Source organism: Drosophila mauritiana, chromosome 2L (assembly GCF_004382145.1).
Source record: "Drosophila mauritiana strain mau12 chromosome 2L, ASM438214v1, whole genome shotgun sequence".
NCBI classification, from domain to species: domain Eukaryota; kingdom Metazoa; phylum Arthropoda; class Insecta; order Diptera; family Drosophilidae; genus Drosophila; species Drosophila mauritiana.
The window spans coordinates 7497839-7511487 of record NC_046667.1 but is presented as its reverse complement, the minus strand read 5'-3'; the positions used below and the strand labels follow the sequence as shown (position 1 = coordinate 7511487).

General features: G+C 42.1%; 1 protein-coding gene across 12 annotated transcripts in view; it reads left to right on the top strand.

Annotated features, from left to right (window-relative positions):
- Window positions 1-13204, top strand: part of LOC117140434 (serine-rich adhesin for platelets) — a 33214-nt gene extending 20010 nt beyond the window's left edge. For 2 of the 12 annotated variants that reach the window (XM_033303356.1, XM_033303407.1), the window contains 10 exons: window positions 32-199; window positions 3531-3738; window positions 3800-4036; window positions 4134-4315; window positions 5752-5962; window positions 6066-6077; window positions 6183-6308; window positions 6383-6525; window positions 9217-10303; window positions 10437-13204. In XM_033303356.1, the coding sequence (XP_033159247.1) occupies window positions 32-199; window positions 3531-3738; window positions 3800-4036; window positions 4134-4315; window positions 5752-5962; window positions 6066-6077; window positions 6183-6308; window positions 6383-6525; window positions 9217-10303; window positions 10437-11696 (3634 nt within the window). In that variant the 3' untranslated portion in view covers window positions 11697-13204. Of the gene's footprint in view, window positions 1-31; window positions 200-3530; window positions 3739-3799; window positions 4037-4133; window positions 4316-5751; window positions 5963-6065; window positions 6078-6182; window positions 6309-6382; window positions 6526-8009; window positions 8334-9216; window positions 10304-10436 lie in introns of those variants that run through there. The other 10 variants (XR_004459414.1, XM_033303380.1, XM_033303371.1 and 7 more) reach the window with 10 other exon arrangements.
- The last annotated feature ends 445 nt before the right edge of the window (window positions 13205-13649 follow it).

Below are 13649 nucleotides of genomic sequence, written 5' to 3'. Positions count from 1 at the left end.
CAACCACCACTGTGTACCCTTCTATTTGCAGCAATCGGTCGGCGAGCTCGGAGCAAGATAACTCAGATCTATCCGAGCACTCGGAGAAATCGCCGCTGGTTAGCGCGAGGTTAGACAATCTAGCTAGGCTCTTCTTTAGCAAGTCGATGCCAGCGGAAACCGGAAGTAGAGATACCATAGATTCAGTACTGACAACAAGGTTGCATTTACTACTCTACTCTAAACTGTACTAAATTAATCTATTTCGTATTTAGCTTGCACCCACACTTGAAATTCAGAATCAGCCTCACTAGTGTACAGATTTCGATGCCAAGTTTTTCTTTTGCTTGCCGAGTTTGTTTTCCTTTTACTTGAGTTTTCGTTTCAGCTCTACAGCACTTTGCATGCCAAAAACGAATAGAAATAAACCTGAAATGCTTTTAATGTTTGCCACACGTAGAAAAAATCACCAAACAATTCATTTTATTCGAACTTATTTTGATGTACCACACATGCACAAGTATATACATAGAGATAACGCAAATAATTCGGAGGAAAAACCAACTAATGTGTCTAATGTTTTCAAGAGGTTTGAAAGGCAGCCACAAAAAAGTAATTAACTTGAAAGCTTTTGTGGGCAATGGTTCTTTAAAATCAAAAATTATATGTATATACCTATTTCCCGTAACATTAAACAGACTCTTTTTCTCTTTTGCTGAATATTTTACCCAACTTTACTTGAAAAGTTTTTTCATTCAAAATGAAAAGCCAAAGGCATTGCCGAAGTCAAAGCATTAAGTGCGATGATAGAATGCATTTCCCAACCCGTATCCCCTATTTTTCTTTGTTCCAACGGCAGGTGAAAGTTTGCCAAGGTGAAAATTCTTCAAATTAGATGCCCAGGCACACCATACAAAAATTGCAAATTAAATTATCAACTTGGCAAAAGTTCGCTCGAAAAAGGGCGAAAAATTGATTCGACTGTGTGTGTGAGTATCTGTGAGGACTCCTGCCCCCCTGCCACACCCTTCTCTTCATCACTCCTCACAATTCTACGTGCTGAGCCGTATGATGAATGTGCAAGCGAGCGTGAGCATCTGTTCGTGTGTGTAAGTGTCTGTCGATGTGAGTTGGTGTGAGTGTGCTTGTGTGCCCCTAACGAGCAGGTGAATATGCATGTGGTAGTGCCGCAAAGTATGCAATAAAAAATTTCACACACGAGCACGTTAATTACGCGAGGCATCCGAATATTTCAACTTCAGTTCGCCGCCAATCGAGTTCGTCTGACTGTAAAGTATCTATCCATGGCGTTATATATCTAAGCATTTCCCAGAAGTGTTTGACCCTGGCTAATTTGCTCGATAAATCGGAAAAGGTTGTTTAGCAATTTCATTCGGCTCTTAAAGAGGCTTTAATTTTAATTTTTACCCAATATTTTGTTGGTAAGGACAATTGATTTCGAACATTATTTTTGATAGAATTTTATTTTAAACAACCGCTCAAATATTTCCCGATTAGAAAGCTGTTTTAAGTTCTTTAATGTTTTATAACTTACGACGCTTTGAAGACTGCCCAAACTCATTTATTACTATCCAAATAGTCAAGAAGATAAATTCAATTTATTTCCCTCTTTATTGAAGAGTTCAAGCCTTAAGCATTTCCCCAAGTTTTTTCGTAGGATTTACCCTTCTGATTCCCACCCACTTTCCACAGTTGACAAACAACAAGTGTGTCGAGTGTTTGGCAAATATTTAAGCTGCAATATCATCAAGAGTAAAAACGAGGGAAAGTCACCTCTCCGCTTTGCAACAAAAATTAGCTTAAGTCAACAAACAAACAGGAGAAACACTCTTCAACAAACATACACAGTTGGATGCTAAAACCCGTTACAGCTGCAATCGGAGTCAAGGTCTTTTGAACAGCAGGGAAATGAGAAATATTTCACATACGCACCGTTAGCCAAAAGCGCAAGCGGTGCGCCTAAAGAGACAGGCAATGGGCAAAGAGTTTTGCCAGCTTTTGGTTGCTTTGGTCTAGCTAGCTAGCACACATTTGTACACAGAGAAAAAATGTAATAAAGTGAAAATATTATTTGTTGCTCCCATTCTGGTTGGTATCCATTCTGAGATAGTATGTTGCTGGTCAAAAATGTGTGCTAGGAAAGGTGCAAGGTGGTTTTTTCTTGTGGGCTTGTGATTTTATTCCGCTTCTGCAAGTTCTTGTGACGCAATGAAAGTGAAATGGGGTGAGAGGAAGAGAAAGGAGCCTCTTGGCCAACATTTTATGCCACACACGAACACACTTTCACTTTCTTTTTGTCCCTCTGCTGCCCTCCACTCTCTACTTTCTACTGTTCTTCGTTTTGCGCCTTATTAAATTTTCAAACACATGCTAAACTTAACCCGAGGATGTGCTTAACCTTCGCTCTGTTTTGATTGAGTGGCCCGTAAGTGTTTGTTTATGAGACCGGCTCTCAACCTCTACTACCAACTTTTTTTACATTTTCTGCCTTTGTTATTCTGTCTTCTTAACATCTCTTTCTCGTTTAAGCCTCCAAGTGAGTGCAGTTTGTTTAGCTTTTCTTCTATTTTTTTCATTTTCGTTTGACACCGTTTTCATTTTCAGTTGCTTTACTGCACTTTTCTCTTTGTAAAACCTTTCACTTGCAACAAATAAACAAAAAATAAATAGTTCCCAAAAAAAGCAACTGAAATGAAATGATAAACTCATGCTTCCGTTTCCGCTGCGCCATTGTGCAGGCAGTTACTTCCTCTTCCTCTGGCCCTTCCTTTTGTTTTCCGTCCACGTTGAGTTGCAAATTCCTTCGTCCTGCGGCACCTTCCACAATTTGCCAGAAAAAATTTTGTCCTGTCCAAATTATTTTGTGCTCCTCTTTTTTGGCTAACATTTCAGTAACGATTATCCGTGACCTATACATGACAATTTTATTCTGTTTTTTGTAAGGAATGGATCCAAGTTAAGGATGTGTGGTCTGTTGAATGAAAAGTCAGTGAGGTTCTTAATATTTTATGGAGACAAAGAGACCATAAAACATTTGATAGTATTAACAATGTACACCTAGACTATATGATGGTGTAAAGTGTAAAATGTCACTATTTTCTTCGAGGTCATTAATGATAATGAATTAGAATGCCTTTTAATCCCAGTAAATTGAAATGCAAAGTGCTGATTGTGATTAAAGTCACCCACACATATCTTGTGATGAATAAATTAAATATTTGTGAATGAATTCGTCAGTGTGAAGCCATAAAATCAACAAAGGAAAGACGAATTTAAATGCGGGAGCTTGCGGGAAAATGTATGTTAAGTGCTAACTCCTGTTTATCGTGTAAATACCTGCCCAAACTGAGTGTGATGCGATGAATGTTAAGACATTTTCGAAAAATCCATGTCTAAATCATTTAATTTTAGTTGTACTATACAATCAAGTTTCCTTAGTTAGCAAATCTTCTACTAAGTATGCTCTTAAGACATTTTGTATCTCTGGAATTTAACAGGCTGACAGCTAACGTTCCGTTGACATTTTTCAGACCCAACATCAAGTATCAGTACTCCGCCTTGGACAGTGGCAATGGGATCGTGGAGCGAAGTCCCCGGGAGCGGGCTCAGAGGGAAAAGGCCCTGAATGCCACTCAGGAATGGATTCAGGGTGCCAATGGGCGCTACGAAGTGATTGCCCACCTGGATGAGATCGGTTCGAGGCATGGCAAGAACTGGTTTCTTGTCACAGATGCCTCGGTAAGAGCTTCCCCAAGTTAGATTTATTGTATCCACAGAGTTATGTTTGTCCGTATTTTAGGTACGCACGGATCGTTTACAGACTCTGCTACCTCTGCCCCCCGATTGTGTGGCCTTCGAGGATCTCCCGCCCAACGAATGCGCCAGGGAAATACTCATGGAACTGCTGGGCTCGCTGCATCATCCGTACATATATCCCGTTCTGGATTTGGGCTTTTTGCGCAACAACTCGTATAACTACGCCTGCCTGGTGACGCCATTTAACTCGCGGGGCAGTCTTAAAGATCTCATATATAAGGTGAGTATTTAAATGGATTGTAATCAATCAAGCTTTTTTCCAGCATTTTCCCCCTTTTTAAACCACTAATGGATTTCAAATTTATTTCTCCTTTCAGGCGCAGTGGAATGAGCCGTGGGCCAGGAAGTACACGCGTAAGCCAAATGGCTTACCGGTGAGCCAGGTGCAGCGCCTGGGACGACAGATCCTGGAGGCACTGCTCTTCCTGAGGGAGCGCGGTTTTCCGCTTCACGGTCACCTGCACAGCGGCAATGTCATCCTGCAGAACGGGGCAGCCAGGTGAGTCCGTTGGCGATTGGGGCCCACTCAACTGTTTACTAATTTAATAATGGCTGCAATATTTGATATCGAATCGGTGTCCTGCCCCTATCCCCACTGCAAAATTTCAGTCATTCAAAATTCACCCAAATAGAACCGACATCGATTTCAGCCTAAATGGCAAATTAAAAGCAATTCCCCAGAATCGTTGCCCATTTCAGGGCACTTTAAATGCATGTCCCTGTTTCGTGAGCCCCTGGCTGTCCCCCTCCCTATCCATGTAGCTGCTGTGCGACAACGCGTAAGCGCCACCCTAAACCACCCACTTGCAAACATCGAATGGGTGTAACAAAAATAAAGCTTTAGCTTTTTGCCATTTTAAAAATAAGTGGTCGGCGAAAAAAGATGCTTATATTGCAGCCCAGGAACGGGGCTAAAAGCGGGGGGCATCTGCAAGCTAGAATTCCTATAGGTGAAAGTCGATTAAAGTGCGGATTTTCTGCGTTCAAGTTTGCGCCAAGTGCATGACCCAATTTTGCTGCCTTCGTCGCCAGGGTATCGCTGTGCGCATTGAAAAGCTGATTTTCATATAAATTGCTTATACATACGTACAGCTATCGATAGGGCCACAGGAAAGTTGAAAGACCAACGTGAAGAAAACGGGTAAAATGGAATTTAGTAAGCTGAAAAGCTGATTGACAAAGTAGAAAAGAAAATACTTTCTCAAGTGAGTTAAGAATCTCAGGACATTTGCAATGACAATAAAAGAAACGATTTTATGTCTGCACAACGCTTTTATTGTTTTATGATAGCTACAAAAATTAGTATTTAACAAATTTGGTAACAAATACTTCTGGTATAACCTATTGACTCAGCAATTTGTATTGAACTTTTTGAAGCTCAAATGCTCTTTTTCGTATATTTATAATTATCTGATTTTCAAAACTAATTAAAGTGATCATAAAATAAACAAAGCCAACTGGCAACAAAAGCCAATAAACTATAGCACACGGCAACTAGCATCTTCAGAACCTCCATTGTCAGCCAATTTGAGATACCTTTCCAACTAGTCAGCAGCATTTGGCCTAATGAATACTAGGAAATGACGGCAGGACCCTCGAACCGAAAGCCCCAACCAATCCGCAATATACAGCGCTGTGTTGTGTAGAGTGCCATAATATTGTCATATCAGGTCTGACACTCTCTTTGTCATAAAGGCACATGGGTAGTGGGGAAAGAGATGGCAGATGATACCTGCTCCCTCTCGCTCGCACATAAATCCATAAAAGTAGACACTTTGCGGCCGACGTTTCCACGTGTTGGCCATCAATATACGGCAGGGTAGCCATCGAATATGTTGCATAATTAAGACCGAAACAAAAGGGAAGGAAAGCACAAGGGGTCCGCCATTTAATTATGCATTTTCCGTGACATTTATTCCGTTTTTCACCCATCAGGTTATCGGGTCTGGAGAACGGCCTCCTGGGCCTCAGTTCGCGCATTAACGCCGTCATGTGGTCCCGCTCGGTCACCGAGATCGAGAACGTGGACATCGTCTGCTTTGGCCACCTGCTCTACGAGATGTGCACGGGCCAGGAGCTGACAACCCCCAAGCCGTCCATGCGGGTGCTCGAGATGGAGCTGCAGCACTATCCACAAATTGGCCAGGTCAGTAAAGTCCTTTGGTGTATCGCAGCAATACCAGAGCTTCTGTTTTATAAATACCATTATCATTTTTACGTTATTATTTCATTTTTGTTTTATTTTTCAGACAAGAAAACAAGTAAAGTATAGTTTATTTGCTAACATCCCACTGTTACAAATTAACGAGACTTTCAAAAGAAGTGTCGAGGTGAAGTTTACTTAGACTATGTAATCTTCTTTGCAGATTCTGGAGATATTAGGTCTAATCTTTGAGCCGCCTAGCGGTGTCTGCCCCTCCGTCGAGGACTTAGTCCTTTGCGATCTATTTCGCAGCATCGATTTGCGCGAGCTTCGCGGTCCCTGTTTCAGTGTAAGTACCTTTATAAAGCGAATGATCTCTTTTTTGCCGGATACATCATCTAACGCGTAATATATTTTTTGCAGACAATTAAGCCGAGCCTCAGCAGGTCCACCCTGAACCTGCTGCAAGCGGTAAAGAAGCGCCAATGCGCCTCCCTGGGCCACTCCCTCAGTGAGGCCAACTCGCCCTGTACGCCCCCTTCGACGCCGCACGATCGACGAACAGGGTGAGTGTTTCTGCCGGCGTAGCTCTTCTTTCACCTAGATGCAAACGTGCAAATTTTACTCTGTCGGTCACTGGCATATCTCACATTTTTCCCTCACCACACACACACTGACTCATATTCGTGTTTTTTCGGCGTGTAAGGAAAAGCAAGTCTTGTATGCTCATCAAGAATTTACCAATTCCACACAGGATTAGGGTTTTGAGTCCGAAAAATAAAAAATTTTTTTTAACTAATAGTTGGTTGATAACGAAGAATAATGGCTTTTGAATATACTATTCCAGTAGCGCCTTTAGTTTGTCTAGTTTATTTTAATATATTTTTATTAAAAGTCCGTATTAATAATTTCTCCTAGCTTAGTTTGTTGTAATAAATAACAGTAGAAAACTTTAGGATTCACAACTCCAAACCTAAACAGAAGCCATATATGTACATGGGCTCTATTAATTGCAGCTGAGTTTCAGAGAATAAGGAAATTTCATAATGACGAATATGACATAAGTGTTCCTAACTTTGTTGCACTTTAACATATCTTTAAAAGAAAAACTTACTGGATAGAATAAAATTTGAATAGACCGCATAGGTAGGCCCCACATTGGGCGCCAATTATGTATAACCCCGCACAGAACCGCTAATCCATTTGCCGTGCACTCCCTTTTGGGACTAATAAAGAAAAATGCACACACACATCTGAGGAGACTTTAAACAAAAAGATGCAAGAAATGACGAAAAAGCGAGAAAAACTAACGCTGTGAGCCGAGATAAAGCGGAAAATGTTGCCACACGCTTGACGATGTGCGTGTGCCTGTGCGTGTCTAAAGGTAATTTTGATAATGTCCTGGACTCTGCGCAGCCCGACCCGTCTGCCCAAAAGCCGTAGGCAGAATTTAAAATTATGCATACAAGACAGGAATATAATTGAGTGATAAAAACGAGGAAACAAGGAACTAGCCAGAGAAAAAGTCCCAAAACAATAAATACAGGGAAAAAGTGCTCATTTGCTGCCTCATGTATATTTAAGCATCTCTGACCCTGTGTAAATTTACTCTGCTGCCTTTAAAAAAATAATATGTTAAAATACTCAAACGCATGTTTTACTTTCATAAATACTAACAAAATATGTAGTGGAGGATTTTTTCAACTAAAGTATTTTTTCCGTATGCAATGTTTTACTCTCTCTTTCTCTCCTAACGCCTACTACTACTCAACTTTGTTGTGTGTGTGTGTGTATCTATCTATCTTAGTGTTGCGAAAGCGCCCAGAAACCCGTTACCGTTGCAGTTCCCGTTACAGTTGCCGCTACACCAAACCCATCATCTACTACACACATACCGATCCGCTCTTGAATGTCTCTCAACGTTCATTTTTGTTTATATTACCTATGTGTGTGTTTTGTTTTTGATTTACAAACTCTTGCATTTCTGCATTTGTTTATTTACATAACCCGTTCGACTAACAAAAACCAACAACAACTACAACAACATCAGTGTTCTGCCTGCGCCCTATGAAGTCTTTCGTATGTACTAAACCAATCCAAACCGAACCGAACCAAAACCAAAGAAATCCGAACCCGAACCCAAAACCAACAATGAACAACTCACAAAGAATATCTCACAATTCAAATTTACAAAACGAATATCGTGTGAAATAAAACCCAAATGAATACCTGAATAAAATTAAATAAAATCAATATACAAACCGATAAAGCAAACACATCATTTTTTGTACGAAAATTAATGTTTTTATACCAGACGGAAACGAATCTAAATGCTGCAAAAAGTAATTGGCAGTGTTTGTTGTAGCCAAATGTGGTAAGTGGCAATATTTTTGTATGCTCTAACCACCAAGAGAAGCTGCACCACCCAGCAAGCAAACCACTTCGCACCACCAAGCCGAACCTGCATCGAAAAGGGCCAGCAGAATATATATTTATTTATTTAACATGTGCAAACCACATTATCCAATGTCTGTTATTTACTTTGGTTTTTCGTGTTCTGGCTACCATAATGCAATTTAAATGTTTTCCCCGCTGTAAGTTATTTGCTTAACCCTTTTCAATAAGTCTCATCTATTCAGTTTGTAATAAAAATGTTTATGTTTGTGTTGTTTCGTGCATGCTCTAGAGAAAACCATTTAACTGGGTTAGAGGATAGAGTGCAGCCAAAATATTTTTTCAGAGCAGCAATGAATGCTTTTTAATCAAGCTTAATTTTATATTCCGAATAATATTAAGACTAAGCTCGAATACTACCGAAAATTAGGCTAGATACTAGATACTTTGCTCCTTAATTGAGTTCACCACCACACATTGAGATATCCGTGCCACAGACTAGGCATATCTACCTGGAAACTATTGCTATACATCAGCATAGCTGCCATTTTTTGGGTCACTAATTGAGTTTTGGAGGAGCTTGAATGCAGAGCAGCCAACTTGAGCTTGATTGAAAACACGCACGTATTGACGCTTCTAATGCAGCACACATTCGCAGACATACTCACAATTCCATCAATGCATTCATCGCATACAATGACATGCCATGGCTTTTCTGCATATCCGAACACAAAAGAAAATCGAATCAGGTGCCGGTAGCGCTGCCGGATCGGAACCAAAAATTTTGAAAATTCTGATTGTTATTCTCTGCCCTTTCTTACCCACATTCCCCATTTACTCACTATCCCCTGCCGATCCCATAGTATCAGCCGAACAATGGACTCATTTGACATATCAAGCGATTCGGAGGAGGGTCTCCTGGAGGAGATTGTCGTCGGTGGGAGCTGCCATCGCCAGCACTTGCTTCGCCTGCAGCAGTGGCACTCCGCCCACTCATATGTCCACTCGTATGCCTCGGAGTCGCCGATTCACTATTGTGACCCTGCGGCCGTCTATTCGGATGATAATAGCCAGGAGCCGGGTCAGGATCCCCAGCCACCGACCATTCGATGTAGCACCAGTAGTCAGAGCAATCTGGATGTCCTTCTGGCTGAGGGTGCCGCGGAAGAGGTATACGAGGAGCAGGAGGAGGAGGGTTTTGAGCAAGAAGAGGAGGCAAGTGGCTCCTCGGGAACGCAGAGGCTTCAGGCTCCAGCCTGCACTTCATCGGCTGCTGGGGCCTCCTTCAACCATCAACTCACTGCCGATATGTGCAACTATAAGAACTCGAAGAGCAGGAGGTTGGAGTACTCCCTCAAGTGTCTCAAGTATGGCCGCAGTAATCCCTCCCAGGACTCAGCCTTTGGCTCTCTGACCGACAACGACCTGTCCATTGGATCGTCCAGCATTAGGTTGAGCAGCTTTCAGTCCATTTCATCGCCCATTGACGAGGGCGTCGAGGATGTCATCATAGCCACCACCACAGGTGGTAATGAGACCTGCCTGGAACTTGCCACCATTCCTAGGAGTATGGTCTCCCAAGACTCGGCGATTTCATCGCCCTGTCGCGAGAGTTCCCCCAACAACTTCCTGCACATTGACGATGCCATGTCGGGAACGGGTTCAACTTCCTCTGGCTCTAATTGTGGCTCCTTCGGAAATATACGTCCCCAACAGTTTCCTGTTTCGCTTTCACCGAAGATTTTGGTAACGGCCACCAGCAATTCGAGCAACTCGTCCTTGGCATCCAGCAGCAATGCGGGTCAAGGTCAGGCCCAGGGTCATGGACAGGGGCATCCCCAGCAGCAGTTTGATCCGCCCAAGATTCTAGTCAACGATCAGAACTCCATCTACACCACATCGCCCTCGAAGCGATCGGGGATGATAGAGGTGTTCTCACAAAAATATCGGGTGAGTAAATTTAAGTAAACGTTTTATATTTGCTAAATCTAAACTACCATATTAAATTAATGTTTAAGTTGCTATTACTGTATTCATATAAACCTTGCCAACAGTCTTGCGGTGTGAATGAAAGCTTAATTAGTGTCCCTTCCAGGTGAGCTCCTTCGAGGACATGTCCCCGAAGCGAACCTCAGACAAACAGCACCTGAAGCACGTGAATCGGCTGGCCTTTCGTTCCTTGGAGGAGGAACGTCGGATCGACAATGCCTTTCTGCCGATGGCAGATCGCACCCACTCGGACAATCGCGTGAATATGCAGAGCGAGAAGTACAAGAAGCTCACGCACGCCTCGTTCCGCATCAGCAAAGGTCAAGGTCAGGACTCGCCCACGGCCACGCCCACCAGCCAAACGTCCCCCGGTCAGCCTGGCAATTGCATTGAGATGCAACGAACCGGAAGGCAGACCCTCTGGCGGGACAGCAAGTTCTACCGGAAGAACAGAATCGCCAAAAGCAACGACTCCCTAATGGAAAACAATCCCTCGCCCAGGATATCACCGTGCTCCTTGCGGGATAATCAGTACGAGAGCAGGAGCAGCTCCCAGGCCAGCAGGAGATCGCTCAGTGGTAGTCAACAAATGCTTAGTGTCACCACCAGTTTCTGCGGCAACGGCAGTGCCTCCAGAAATTCGGCCAGATACTGCAGCTCGAAGAGCGAGGACTTGGGCGAGTCCTCCGACTATCTGAGAATTATGGATGCACGGAAATCGTACTCCGAGCGGCACCTGGTGCGACTCAAGCAGACGGCAATAAACAACACGCACAGCGAGGACGATATGAGCTTCAACGATGACAATAATCAAACGGTATCATCGCAGGGTCAGGGGTTACGGCAATGCGGCATCCAGTACAATCAGAAGGAGCACCACCAGAAGCACTATCAGGGTGGCAGGTGGAGCAGCAGCTGCTCCATTGGCGGCCACCTGAAGACGACCAATATTAAGACCACCTCGCTGTCAGCTCAGTCCAGCCAATCGAATTTAGTGGCCACCTCGGCAACTGCCAGCTATCGCACACCATCCAAGTCCCTCGACCAGAGCATCGCCACCATCGCCATCCCGAGCATCCGTGCCACCACCCAAAACAACACCGCCCAGAATAGCACCACCAAGGGCAGCAGCACCAACAGCAGTGACAGCAGTAGCAGCACCACCAGCTCGGTGGACGAGTCCCCGTCGAGACACACACTCAGCGGAGCTGACCTCTCCAGGATCTTCGTGATGGACATGGACGATGCACCGGGCAGCACATGCAGCGAAGAGAAGACTCCGCTTCTGGACAGTGTGGAAATGTCCCCGATGAGTCCAACCGATCCAGAGGAACCCGATCTGGACAAGCTCTAATGGCCATCCCGTTAACACTATGTACACGCACTTACATATACGTTTTGAGCAGCCGAAATGCAAAGCATGTGATAAAGAAACCAAATATTGATGAAATCGAACGGGGAACCATCAAGTTATAGAACTACTAGGCTAGGTACGAGATGGTAGACGGCGAAAGTCTTCTAAAAGAGTTATCGGCATAAAGGTATTGAGTTTTATATTACAAAGATGAACACCTACTTTCATTTTCCTCTGAGACATCTTGTATATGTATATTTTAAATACAAGTACTACAAACTTATCACAGAGTTCAATACCTAACCGTTTTAATATTCTGTAGGGCCTTTAACCTTTCCCGAAAACTCTTTTACTACGGCTTTCTCCATGCCAGTGTTGGTTGAGGTGAAGCAATTCTAATCTGAGTTCGACACAAACACATACACCCACTCACAATTATATAATTGGCTGCCCCGCCTTTGCTAAATCCACACGTCTACACTCAAAGCTTTCTTCTGGTAACAATAATATTTTTCTCTTTATATTGAACTTTAGCCGATTGCTTTTACAGCAATTCGAAGTAAACTAGAATACATATTTCTTTACTAAAGCTAATCTCTAGACTGCTAAGCCACGAGACAACACAGAAAAACAAAAGGATACCATCCTGCTGATTAGTTGTTTTTTAAACAAATTTAAAGGAAACCCGTTTTCGAATTATACGGAATTATACACTTTACTTGGTAGTTAATTGAATAGTTAAGACTTAAAAGCTTCGCAGCTTGGCGCATTGAAAATGTTTTACTGTAGCTTAAAATCGTTTTAAGCTCCCAGTGGAGCGTGTTTTAAATATAAATTAAAAAATGAACATATTCTAGGGAACTAAGTCCAAAAGAACCTTAATCGATCAATCAAAGCCAAAGAAAGTTAGCCCATTCAATGGAGAATCCAAGGCAGAGTTGAAAGTATCCAACATATAACGGACAATTTAGATTTCTTTAGTCTTTTATCCTTTGTTCTGAATTTACACATTAGCCAGCACTTCAATATCGCAACGGAGACATAAATTTTACTCCATAAGAGTTAAGCATTGTCGTATAAAACGGTAAACAATAAAACAATTCAGAAATGCAATCAAACTTACTAAAATATCGGAAACAAAAATATCACAAACGCCACACACAATCGAACACAAAGTAAATGTACTCACTAAAGATCATATATATAGAAGATAATATTAGACGCACGCACTTGACTAAGACGATCAAGATTCGAATCCCGATTCAAAGCCCAGCCCCACCCGACCTATTTGAATAACTCAAATGATCTGCCACAGAGTCGCCCTTAGTTTGATTATTCGTAGCTAATGAATGCGTAAAACATTGTTTATGGGACCCTTTAGAATGTATATGTATGTATCCCCAATATCTTGTAAGTTAATTTGCTTGGAATTGTTTGTGTATCCACTTATGTAACCCCAAAAATGGTGAAGCCCTTGAGAACTAACAAATAAACGAGATAACGACGTACATTTCAAAGGAGCTTTAATTCATTAGCACTAGAAGGGAACTTCCCTAGTAAAGATCCCTAAGAACTTAAAAACATGAAAATCTTCAACAAAGCTGAACAGATTTCTTTAAATTACATTTTAAAGTCACCGGAAACGTTAGTTTGCACTGCTTGACTACTCTTCCACTGCTTCGAAGCAGTGCCATATTATTTTATCTGTTATTTTGTGAACTAAGTGTTTTGAGTGGCGCCACCTGGTGGTGGATGATTTCCCATGTTGAATATCGAAACGTAATGTGTAAAATGTAGAAATATAAATTTGCTTAAAAATTCATAATAAATTTGACAGTCTGGTAGCATCTAAGATGTAAAATCAAAATTGTAACATATAGGGTAATTTATTCAACAAAACAATTAAAAATCCAGTTGAATAGCTCAAAGAAAATATAATTTTATATGTGTAAA